Source organism: Bubalus kerabau, chromosome 3 (genome assembly GCF_029407905.1).
Source record: "Bubalus kerabau isolate K-KA32 ecotype Philippines breed swamp buffalo chromosome 3, PCC_UOA_SB_1v2, whole genome shotgun sequence".
Lineage (NCBI taxonomy): Eukaryota > Metazoa > Chordata > Mammalia > Artiodactyla > Bovidae > Bubalus > Bubalus kerabau.
In genome coordinates, this window is record NC_073626.1 from 15,541,757 (window position 1) to 15,554,567 (window position 12,811).

Here is a 12,811-nt window from a genome sequence, read left to right on the forward strand (position 1 = left end):
ATAATTTGCAGCACATGCTAGATCATCATTTTACTTTAGGCAATGAAGGTAAAAATTGCATAGTCTTGTATCATTGCAAAAGTTGTGCTCATCAGCCATTGATTTCGTATAGATCAATTTAAGGGTTCCTCCACACAGTGAGAATGACAAATTCACAGAGAGAGACTCATAACAATCTTATATCACTGACTGTTCTTACTGCCAGGCGTTTCTTTCTCTTATTCCTTACACTGCCTTTTAAAGAATATTCTAGAATGGAGACCAGGACCTGCCCTGTTTCTCACAAGGGAAGGGAAGGCTGCCCCAGGGTCCCTGGGTGTCACCTGTTTCTCATCTACCGGGACTTTGATCCTAATAATGTATTCACTTGAGCGGTCAGATAGCTCAGCACCAACACAGCCGACTGCCCGCAGAGAGGAAGCGGGCGTTTTAAAGGGTGGCATGGTTTGCCTCATTACCAGACAAAGGGCCAGCAGGATATTCAGGTGTACTGAGTTTTATGTACAAACTATACTATATTTTCGGAGCTTTGACCCTTAGAAAGGCATCGTTAAAATGCTTTCCTCTCCATCTAACGTTCATTTCCAAAACCACTGAAGTAAAAGGGTCTATTAGTTCTGGGCCAGATTTGAAAGTGCATGAAAACTGCATTCATGAGGTTAAGAAATGGCTTAATAATTAAGTTAAAACATTTGAAAGTAGATCTAATTTCAAACAGATCAGCTAACCGTGTTAGAAGCAAATGAGGGTGTGTTCCTTCCTATTTTTCCGTCCACACCCCACCCCCCAAGATACTGGCTCCAATCCCAAAGCAGTTTTTCCTAGTTTTTTTTTTTTTTTTTTTTTTCCCTTTTTAACTTCTTGTAAGATTGAATTCTTCATTGCCCATATGTTAAATCGGTGTCATGGTGAGAACTGTAGCATGTTTAATATTTAGTCCATTTCTTCTGTTCTTACGGCTTCTACTTAGTTTCATTTGTAGATCTGTTAGGGCGTATTTGGGTTTCACAGTCTAGATATATAGCTTTTATTCTGTGCGCTTGAGCTGAATTTATTGGGGATTACAGCCTAACTCATGATTATGTCAGTTCTTTAGTTTAGATTATGTTAGGCCTTTAGTATGTTAGCTGTGCCTTCCACTCACCAGTTTGAGTACCATCCACAGTGTGGTCAGAGCAAGCTGATGCTAAACCATTAGCTTTCATTTCACTTGTATCACTAACTGTGCCATCACTGCTGATAATATAACCCCTCTTGAGGCTTGTGGCTATGGTGAGGGGAATTGCGTGCATCACGAACTGACTCCACCTCAGTGATAATAATAATGGCTGCCATTTACTGAGCCTCTACTATGTGCTGGGTGTTGAGGCTTCTTACCCCCACTTATGATTCCAGCCTGGATTAGAGCAGCAAGAACACTCAAAAGTGTTCTTTACACGCCTGTGCACGCTCACGAAGAGGCATCCTAGGGTGGGACTGGGTCCTCTGCATCCTTTGCCCACATGCGGGGAAGCAAGTGCAAGGGGCTTGAGGCAGAGGCGGGGGCAGACTCCCAGGGCAAGGAGGGGCTCAGGGCGAGAGAAAAGGATCAGGCCCCCGAGCCTGAATGACTCACACGTTCAACCCACAGGTAGTGCCTGGCCTCTTAGGATATGTCTTAGCACTTGCTGAACATATTATCCCAGCACTGGACTACATATGGGAGATAGAAGTAATAAATATGGTCTTAGCCTTTGAGATTTTAGTCTGGATGTTCTTCTGGTAGCACTGCTCTTCTGTTGTGACCCTTGTTGGGAGGGACTGAGTGAGAGAAAGGGTCCTGTGGGTGTGCGCTGCCTACCCGTGTGACATCATTGCTCTGGTGATGGGAGTTTTACAGGTGATTCCCACCAAATCTCAGGTGCCAGGACTGCTCTTTGGTATTCTCATTTGGACTATGTTCCTTTCCTTTCAAAAGTCTTGAGCTTTTTACTCAGGCATCAGTGAGCAGTGCTGAGTATGATCATGTCTCAGTTTGTCTGGGACGGTCCTGGTCTACACCCGGGACAATGCCCTTTTTTCATTCTTTGAGGGGTCCTCATTTGGATGATTGGAGAAGGAAATGGCAACCCACTCCAGTGTTCTTGCCTGGAGAATCCCAGGGACAGGGGAGCCTGGTGGGCCGCCGTCTCTGGGGTCGCACAGAGTCAGACTCGACTGAAGCGACTTAGCAACAAGCAACAACAACATTTGGATGATAAATCAAGTGGTCCTCCGATCAGTCTGTAAAGTAGATCCAGCACTATTCCAGTCACTGCTTGGGGTCAGGAGTCTAAGGTGTGATCCTTGCCCTCAAGGAGATGGAACTGTAGTTGGGAAAGGAAGACAGGTGCTTTTTGAACAAAATCTGTAATATATAAGGTGATAAATGAGATGACATCAGATCATAAGAAATTGGAAAATGGGAGACCTTTGCAGAGTTGAGGGATCAGCGAATATATGGATCAGGGTTCTCTAAAGGCGACCGAAAACAGTTAAACAGAAAGGGGTCTAAAAAGGGATACTGAGCAGTTCACAGAATACTTAGAAGGGCTGCAGAGCAGACTCTTTGCTAAGTTTTCCAGAAATAAGACCCAAACCACATAGAAGCTGCTGGTAAGAGATGTTGCCTCTGCCCCTCTTGCCCCAGCAAGACAGAAGCCCCAAGCTCCCATCTACTTCCTGACGAAGCTTGCTTCGCAATCCGGGTCTCAGACCTGTTGCATCTGAGTGTGGAACCAGGGCTTCAGATTTGCACCAGAAGGACAGAAGAGGATGGGAAGATGGAACGTGTTTCCTGGAGTCTGTATCAGTGAGGTGGAATTTACAGTGTGGAGAACACTAGTGTGACTAGGGTATTCACACAGTTCCCACTGCAGAGGGTGGCATGGGTCTGATGGGATTAGAACTGGACTGGAAGATAAGGACTTAATCAGGCAAGTGAAGGAGAAGATTCTTCTCAGTACCAAAGGAACATAAGTCAGTGACAGAATGAGCAGGAATGAATTTGGCTTTCTTTGGGCATCTGTAAGTAGACGTGGGCAGTTGGGCACAAGTGTATAATAATGTTCATTGTGAAGAGTGGGCCTCTGGGCTTTGAAGTGAAGTAGCAGATTATATTGGGTCTACCGGGTGGCTCAGTGGTAAAGAATCCACCTGCCAATGCAGGAGACACAGATTTGATCCCTGGGTTGGGGAGATCCTGTGGAGAAGGAAATGGCAACCCACTCCAGTGTTTTTGCCTGGGAAATCCCATGGACAGAGGAGCCTGGCGGTCTACAGTACATGGGGTCAAAAAAAGAGTCAGACATGACTTATGACCAAACAACAGCAGCATGTTACACTGGGTTGACTAAACAGCTCATTTGGGGTTTTCATAAGACGTGACAGGAAAGCCTGAATGAGCTTTCTGACCAGCCCAGTACAGGAGAGCACGTGTATTAGTCTGTGACACTGCATTAGCACATTAACCCTGAAATCTCAGGCTTAACACAGGAAAGGTTTATTTCCTACTCTTCACTGCAACACGTCTAGTACCGTTTATTGGGTGATCTCGAGTCAGGGCTTGTCTGCTCTACACAGGCATTCAGGGACCCAGGTCGACTGGCTAGAGAACCAGCTCTTCACTGCCTCAGCACAGGAGGGGCGTAGGGTATTTCTACTTCTGTCCATTGGCCAGAAGTATTCACATGGCCTAGAGTTTAGGAGACACACACTTCTGTATGAATAAGATACGAGGGAGTACTGGGAGTTTCTGCCATGCACGCTGGAAGGGTTTGAGCACGAGTGTGTTGATGAGAGCTGCCTGTGGGAGCCAGGTTCACAGGAGCAGGGCCGCCCCGTCTGCTCCTGCCACCAGCTTTGGGTCATAGCACAGCGCCTGACTCAGAGCTGGTGCTCTGTGCATGTTTGTTGAATGGACTTGACTCTTACTGATGTGCACGGTAGGAGGGAGGCTTTCTTGGCCGGAGGCAGGGAGGTTGACAGTGCGTGATAGGCTGATAATCCTCGGTTCCTTCAGCTCAGGACATTAGTATATTCTTCAAAGGCTAAAAAAAAAATCACAGTCAAGCCACCCAACCTGCTCTTTGAAGTCATTTGACATCTTGATAAGCAGATTGCAAAAGCCTCCTTTTTTTTTTTTAATTGATAATAATCTTGCAAGTTTCAATTCTTTTCACAGAAACTGTAACGACGAGTACCTGAGAGCCAGGCATGCTTCTAACCATCAATTTTCAGCCTGTTTCTCCTGTCATGTTCAGAGTACTAACTTTGACTTGTGCCTATGAATACCTTCTGTTTTGTAGCATAGTTTGCCACGTTTTAAATTTAAAGGGCTTCAGAGAAAGAAATTCTCTCCTGTCCCTCAACCTCCCCGATGCCATTGTATAAAACTACTGAGAAACATAAATGTACAAGCCATGTGTCAAGTCAACAGTTGTCTGGTAGGAAGTCAACCTGTAAAAGTAAGATCTGGTAACTTTCAAATTTGCCACCACTTGAGAAAGACGTCCAAGGGACAAAAAAATAAAAGCCAAAAAACACTGGAGATTTACATAATCCAGCTCAGCATTTTCCTTCTGGAGGCCCCTGGCTCCTGGGGATTCTTTCTTGCAGATATCCACGCTGAAAGACTAGTATATTCCTCAAGCACATAAACTTTGTGATCTTTCTACATAGATTTGGCATTTTGGTTCTGTCCCTGATAACTGTGTGATCATTGGCTGGTTACTTACCATCTCACCGTGTGTTTCCTCTTCTATAAATTGAGGGTAATAGAGTCTATTCAGTAGAGTAATTCTGGCAGTGAAATGAGATAATGCGTAGGAGGCACCCAGTGGTACTGGCACGGAGGAAGTGATCCGTGACTACGTGGTGCCAAATTGGTGGTGTGCTAATGATCAATGAAGGTTTATTTGGGCCAGGTTAACTGAGATGCTAATATCACATCCATGACATATATACTGTGAGAAGAGGAGGTGGTCATTGGTCTTTTCAGTAACGTTTATAACCGCAACAGTGTTTTTAAAAGTATAGTTACATAAAATAAATACTTTGTGATCATGTTTCTAAGTTTCCCCTTTTCATTGACTTTGAGTGCTGTTTCTTTTCTGCTCTCCTTCAGATGATGTCAGTTCCTCTGAACTGTCAAAAAGCATCATGGTGTAGGATAGTGTTACTTGCTACAGGCTTTTTAAAAAAAATATTCTTGTAGGAGGTGGTTTTCCATGCTCTGTACTGTATAATCTGATAATAAACACAAACAATCTGCCTAATCGGTCTCCCTCTTTTTACCATCTATAAAAGTCAGATCATGTTTCTCTTGTGCTCAAAATCATCTAGGATTCCATGACCTAACATATGTACCCAACAGAATTAAAAGCAGGCATTCAAATAGATACTTGTTCTGTTTATATGCCAATTGTATTGTATACCAGTGTTCATAGCAGCATTATTCACTATAATCAAAAGCTGAAAACAATCCAAGTGTCCGTCAATAAATAAATGGATTAAACAGAATGTGTTTGATATGTTGATATATACATGCAATGGAATTTTGTTCAGCCATAAAAAGAAATGAAGTTCTGATACTTGCTACCACAAGGATGAACCTTGAAAACATTATGCTAAGTGACCTGTCAGGCACACAAAAAAACAAATATTACATGATTCCACTTATATACAAGATCTAGAATAAGCAGAGCCTCTTTCTGTAGAGCCAGAAAGTAGATTAGAGTTTATCAGAGGTTGTGGGTACAAGGGTTGTTTCCTAATGGTTGTAGGGTTTCTGTTTGGAGTGATGAAAAAGTTTTAGAAAGAGACAGTGGGGATGGTTGTACAACATGGCAATTGTAATTGCCACTGATCTGTACACTTAAAAATGATTCAAATGGTAATTTTTATGTTATATGTATCTCATCACAGTAAAAAAAAATTTTTTTTAAACTCTAGGGTTTCCCATGACACTCAGAATGGAAGCCAGAGGCCCTGTAGTGACCTCCAAGGCCTAGTGCCTTGCACACCCCGCTGGTCTCTCTACCGTATCATCAACCTCTTCCCCGTCGAACCTGCTGATGTGAACACACTGGGTTTGCTCCCTCCGGAGGGCCTTCCCGCTTGCTTGTCCCTCCGCGTAGAACATGCTTCTCTTAGGTGCCACGTGACATGTCTGTCATCTCCTCCATTCAGGTCTCTGCTGAAATACCACCTTATCCATGAGGCTTCCTGAGGAGCTCTCTGTAAAATAGTTACCCCCACCTTCTGTCACACCTAGTACTCGCTGTCCTGATGGTACATCTTACCATCAGACATAGCAAATATTTATGTGCTTGTCTCCAGCTAATACAACAGGAGTCCCATCCATGAGGGCTGAGCTGTTCTGCTTTGCTCACTCCTTTGGTCTTAATGTCTGAAATAGCACCTGCTCACTCCGTGTCTCTTGAATGAATGAATGAATGAATGAATATATTTGTGCTGTTAGGGTATCCCTTCCCTCATTGATTCTAAAACCATATACCCAGTGGCACTGAGGATAGTACTCAGGATGACAGGGTTGATTGTGACAGCAGGTAACATCACCCATTTTTTTTGTTGTTCTTCTTGTTTAAAACCCAAACTTCTGCCAAAACACTCTCATGGTGACCCATTTGGACAAAATCCCTAAGAGTAATTATTTGGAGTTGAACTGATTAAAGATTAACTGTAAGGCACTCGATTGTTATCTTCATCTACATCCCAGTTCACAGTTTGCTCCGTGTAAGGAGGAGGATGGTTTCAGTTGTGGTTTAAGAGATTATCGAGAGGACTTAATTGTCAACGAAGCATTTTGACCCAATTCATCCCTTCTTTTTTTTTTAACTTTACCACACCTGTGGAGCAGCTTGCTTATTTCCAGCCAATAATTTGGAATAGATGAGTTCTGATTTCTGCTACTGTCATGAACATTGTAATCCCAGGCTTTATAGTTCTAAGCAAGCCTCTTGGAGTGGGTGTGTGTGCACATCTGTGGCTGATATTTAGTAAGCAGAAGAGAGAACTGTACTATTAATTTTGAATCTGACTCTCTACCCTCCCCTGCTCCTTATTTTGGTAAGTGTAAGAAGTTGAAAATAAGGAAAGTATAGGTTTATTTGAATGGACATTTGGTGCTAAGATTAAGAAGGTCAAATAAGATGAAAGCATTCAGATAGAAGTCCACAGTGGAGGGCTGAGAAGGCAGCGAGCCTGAGCAGTCACCTTCGTTCATCGCTTCTTCCCGGGACTCTCTCAGCAGTGACATTAGGGATGCTCGAGTGAAGATGTGCCTCCCTAAGTTTATATTTTAGGGATAAAATGCAGTTACAATAGAGATAGTTTTCTGCTCTGAAGATAATTTTGTATTCTAAGCAAACTTTTCAAAATTAGGAGATCTCGAGTTTCTTTTCCAATAGTGTACTGCACTGCATAATGTATATTTTAAGACAGTTTCCTTGCATTGATCACATATTTGGTTTCGATAGATTTTCTGTGTAGGCCATATGTTCAGGCTCAGTTAAGAAAGGATTCTAAACTCTAATTTATCTTGAGTTATAAGATATCAAACGATTTTTCCTTCCTCCCTGTTAGCTCCCACTTCAAGCTGTAACAGTGCCTCTGGGCCATGAGAAAATTTACACATAAGAAATATTTTGAATTTGTTAAAAGAAGTTCAGAGCTTAAGAGTTGTTTTCAGATCTCTTGAGTAGGATGAAATACGATCTTACAGGAAATAATTAGGTGATGGGCAGATGCCGAGCTTTGGTTTTTGATATGATTATGTATCTTTCTTTCACTTGGCGCAGCTCAAGTCAGGAAGTTGGGCACCTAACAAGGGGGGGTCACCGAGACCACACAGGGGCACATCAGATCTGTTCCTTTGGTAGACGTCAAGCCAGAATTATTCAGGATAGAATCTGAAATGCATTTGATCCTATGGTAGATAGTTTAATAATTTATGTTTGGCCTTATTAGCAAAGCCATGTGTTTACTCGATCACCAAAATAAGATGAAAAAAACTGAGATCATAGTGAGTTTTTTAAGTGTGTATGTGGTCCAGTTGAAAACATTTTCTTCGCAGTTTTAATGATCTTATGGCAAGCACACATTTGAGGTGGGGGGAGGGGAAATGACACATGAATAATGGCTGCTTTAGAATTGCTCGGGCCCCAGAGCGGCACCCAAAGGCTGGCGGTACTGTGCTGCCAGCTTGTAATTGCAGCAGACGTTTTCCAGTGTCAGTTTTCTCCCAGAATAAATGAACAGGTGTAATAGATTCCCAGTTTCATTTGTTGATCCCGTTACATGATGATGTGCCTGTAACGCTAATGGACTGTGTGTGTAGCATTCTTTCCGGAGACTGCAAGAGCTAGAAAATGCTACCATGTTTGGTTTGGAGATAATGAACACTCTTAGTGACGTGGTATTAATATGCTCCCAATTAGAGAAATGTCCCGAAGAAGAGTGGAGAAAGGGGCCTCGGCCTCTGTGATCCCCTGTCTGTCCTGGCATCAGATAATGACACGAACGCAGGGACAAGGTTGTCTGTTCGTCCAGGAAGGGGAACTGGCACATGGAATGCCATCGCTGGGCCCTGGCAGCACCTGCAGGTGGCAGGGGCTGAAGAATTCACTTAGAAGCTGCACCGCAAGATGGGGAAACAGGTGGCAGCTCTCTTACAGGGATGTCTTTTATTTGAGCAGAACCAGACCAACTGTTCCTCATTAAAACACATTTTGCAATATGTTCTAATGTGAGCAGATTAGGGATGTGTGCGTGTTGTCCATGCAGAGAAAACCCAGTGACACACCATCCACCGGTCACATTTACTTAGTCTCAGCGTGGCTCAGAGCCACGAGACAGGTCGTGTGAAATCACCTGACCTGAGGCTGGTTTTCCTGGAAGGGCATTCTGTAGGGAAACATAGAATAACACCATTACCTCCCAGTGAAGTGGACAAAGTCAGTATGGTAGGAATCTTGATACTGGCGGTGGTTTTAATAATTAAGCAGTGCCTTGATTTTTCTCATTTGTTTGCATTGCATTATAAGTATATCTTTGATGCGTAACCACCCAAGCTAAACTTAATATGACTAAAGCCATGCCTCTCCCCTCCTTCCCCCTTTACACCTACTCTGTAAGCTGGACACGTACTTCAAGTTGGGAGAAACTCCCATTAACTTCTTCACTGAGTGGTTGGGAGAATTAAAGGAGAGATGGCATGGGGAATAAAAACATGGGCTGGACACTTGGGGAACGTTCCAGAAATACTGAGTCTTCTCCTTCGTGTTTATGCACAGAGCTTACCTTCCGCCTGCCGTGCCGGATCCTTCTGCCTCTGGCTCTGCAGCCGTGTCTCACTTTATAAATGTTTTTGGTGAAAAGGAGAAGGAAGTTGGAGCTGTCTGTGACTTAGTTCCTTCCTTTCTAGTTTCCTTGAAAATAGCACCACAGCAATGTGAGATATTGGAGGAAGGTGTTATCTGCTTCCTGAGGTTTCTGAACATCAAAATTGGTTTGGTTTCTAGGATTTTTTTTTTTAGTGTATATTCACGGTTCTATTCTAATAGATTTATTACTTTAATAAGATTTGATAAGCTACACCTTTGAAAATTCGTAGAATATGTTTAAGAATTTGGATGTAAGTATGTTTAGAACTTAATCAATGAAACAGTGAGATTTACAAGGAGGAAAGATCATGTTAATTAAAGTTAGCACTTTCTCAATATGTCCTTAATCTACTGTGACTAGATAAATACGTGAATCTTTTTGACTGAGCAGAGGTCATATCCTGCTCTGTTTCCATCTGTCTTGTAAAGGCACTTCTAAATGGAATTTGACTTCTTAAGAATTATAGATCTGAGGGTTGATGTTTGGTTATAGTAAATAATAAAATTTCTTGTATTTGTTGTATTATAGCTTGAGAGATAAAAGTGTGTCTTGAATTTCAAAAGTTAATAACTCTGAAAATGTTTAAGAGGTTTATGGAAGGTTCAAGCCTTCTATTTACTTTCCAGAACTATTGACTATGCCAAGTTTTTCTTCTCTAAAGTCAGTTATGTGCATTAATCTATGCACATGTCTATGTTTAAACTTTATCTTGCTACTGGTTATTTATCATCACTTCACCTATAAGCACTTTTTTTCCATTACAGCATGGAAATACTATATACATTATTTTCTAACCGTGAATGCTGCTTCTGACTGCGGAAACTGCAATAGTTGTGCATTTGCATGTTAGACGAACTTGGACTTTATGAGAAAGTCCTTGTATTACCTTTATTTCCAAATTACTTTTCCTTCAGTATCCCAGTGGTAGTTAACAATTGAAAGGTGCAAAGCTACATTGTAGTTGGCTACCAATTACTCTGTCATCTGAGAAGCTTTTTTACAATCATATTTAAAAACACATCATCAGACTCTTTTAATCAAGATCGTGAATTGGTACAGAGCGAAGACCTGGAGGCTCAGATGGTAAAGAATCCGCCTGCAATGCGGGAGACCTGGGTTCGATCCCTGGGTCAGGAAGATCCCCTGGAGAAGGGAATGGCAACCCACTCCAGTATTCTTGCTTGGAGAATTCCATGGAGAGAAGCATGACGGGCTACAGTCCATGGGGTCGCAAAGGGTCAGATACAACTGAGCAGAGATAATAAGAGAAGCACAGCATGGATAGAGGCTGCGTTTTCTCTCTGCTGCCCTGTTGTCAGGCTCACATTGCTCTCAGGGAGAGTGGCAGGTCAGGGGGCTTCTTGTGGCTTTGGGGGGACCACTGCACTTCCATGCACTCCTGTGATGCAGCCTGTCCCTCCAGGACAGGAGAGTGCTGGCACCAGATGGGTCAGTTATGTTCAAATGTGTTCAGTGTTTGTGTGGGAGAGGAAAAAAAAATCAGTGCCTGAGGAAGAATGACTAAGGCAAACCCAGCCCCAGATAATCTACAATGGTAGTTTAATAGGTACCGTTTATATGTTGAGCAAAATTTTATGGCAAATGAGTTGGAAAGAGCAGAGGAAAAATTTTTATGAAACTCTTGTTAACAGTCAAAGGGATTTTTTTTCAGACTCGAAGCACAAGTACTTTACCTATTCTTGTAGCTTTGTGAAGCAGAAGGTGTTATGAAGTGAAAGTCTCTCAGTCGTGTCCGACTCTTTGTGAACCCATGGACATACAGTCCATGGAATTCTCCAGGGCCCAAAATACTGGAGTGGGTAGCCATTCCCTTCTCCAGGGGATTTCCCAACCCAGATCTCCCACATTACAGATGGATTCTTTACCAGCTGAGCCACAAGGGAAGCCCGAGAATACTGGAGTGGGTAGGCTATCCCTTCTCCAGTGGATCTTCATAAAATCAACCAAACAGGTGGCTCAGTGGTAAAGAATCTGGCTGCTAACACAGGAGATATAAGAGACATGGATTTGATCCTTGGATGGGGACAATCCCCTGAAGAAGGAAATGGCAACCCACTCCAGTGTTCTTGCCTGGAGAATCCCATGGACAAAGGAGCCTGGTGGACTACAGTCCACGGGTCGCAAAGAGTTGGGCACAACCGAGTGACTAAGCATACACAAATGATTAAAGCTTGGAGACTCACCTAGTCCTGCCCCCAGGCAGCCTGACCCCTGGTCCAACACCAATGATCACCGAGTGGCAGCTTCTGGAATTGCAGGCACAGAACCAAGGTCCAGCATTCAGAGCTGAGGGTTGGGGTAGATCTTCCCTGAAGCTAGTAGAGCTTAAGACTCAGGAACTCACACTTTAAGGGGGCCATTCCAAGGGCCTGTACCTAATTTTGAATTGATTTTTTTTGAGAGAAAGCATCACGCTCCACAGTATCTGGATCTGTGAACCTCCTGAAGTTACTGCCGGGTGTGAGCCAGGCTGTGTATATATGTGCACAGATGCCTCCACATTTTTCTGGGGGACCAGTCTGTAGTCCTCACTGACTTCTCAAAGCCATCTGTGACTTAAAAAGATCAAAGGACTCAGGCCTAGGAGAAATTAATCAGCTTCTTAGGTCTGGTCTTGTAAAGCTAAGCTTAGAAAATGATGGTTTAATTGCTAGAGGCAGCAACTCATGACTTGTATACAGTTGTGCCCATTGATCACCAGAGACATGGCTGAGCCTGTTTTTGACCAGCTAGATTTCATCTGCAATACATCCTCATACTCATCCATCCATCTATTCATTTCTGAACACTTGCTTGCGTGCCTGCTCTGTGTTTGCAGCTGTGGAGGTTCCAAGAGCCCAGAGATGAACTAGGCGACCTCCCTGCTTTTGAGGAATTTGCAGAGCTTCTGTCGTTTCAGCTGCAGAAGTACACGTTCTTTCCCAAGGCTGCCATTATCCTTATGAGGGCTGTCCTTCAGACCTTGGGGCTATTTTAAACAAATCAGAATGAAAGCTTGTCATCATATTCCCTGCTCCAAAATACCATGCAGAACACCCATCTTACAAGAGAGTGATTCCCAGGGCGTGTCGAGGTACAGGTGTCTCTGCTGTGGGGACAGTATCTCCATCTGACCAGCTTTGAGCCTCCTTGTCTGGGCCCCCAGCACAGGGACAGCAGGTGGTCAGCCCAGGTCCCCAAGGAGCCTGGAAGGAAATGATGGCGTGACTGCCATTGGAATTGAGAGATATATCCTTGTGATCTAAAGCTGCATTAATTTTGCAATTAGTCTCCTGCAGTCAAAGCAAGAAAATTCTTCCCTGTCTTTCACATGTAAGTCTTTGCTGGTAGAAATTGGGTTGTGAAAGTTCTTCTCATTTCCCCCTTC

At 43.3% G+C, this 12,811-nt stretch overlaps 1 protein-coding gene across 15 annotated transcripts in view; it reads left to right on the plus strand.

Annotated features, from left to right (window-relative positions):
• CDKAL1 (CDK5 regulatory subunit associated protein 1 like 1) overlaps nt 1–12,811 on the plus strand; it is a 777,071-nt gene that overhangs the window by 610,412 nt on the left and 153,848 nt on the right. The window contains exon 17 of one of the 15 annotated variants that reach the window (XM_055570764.1): nt 4,202–4,225. The exons of the other annotated variants lie outside the window; for them this stretch is intronic. Coding sequence (XP_055426739.1) covers nt 4,202–4,210 — 9 coding nt within the window. The 3' untranslated portion in view covers nt 4,211–4,225. Of the gene's footprint in view, nt 1–4,201; nt 4,226–12,811 lie in introns of those variants that run through there. 15 annotated transcript variants of the gene reach the window in all.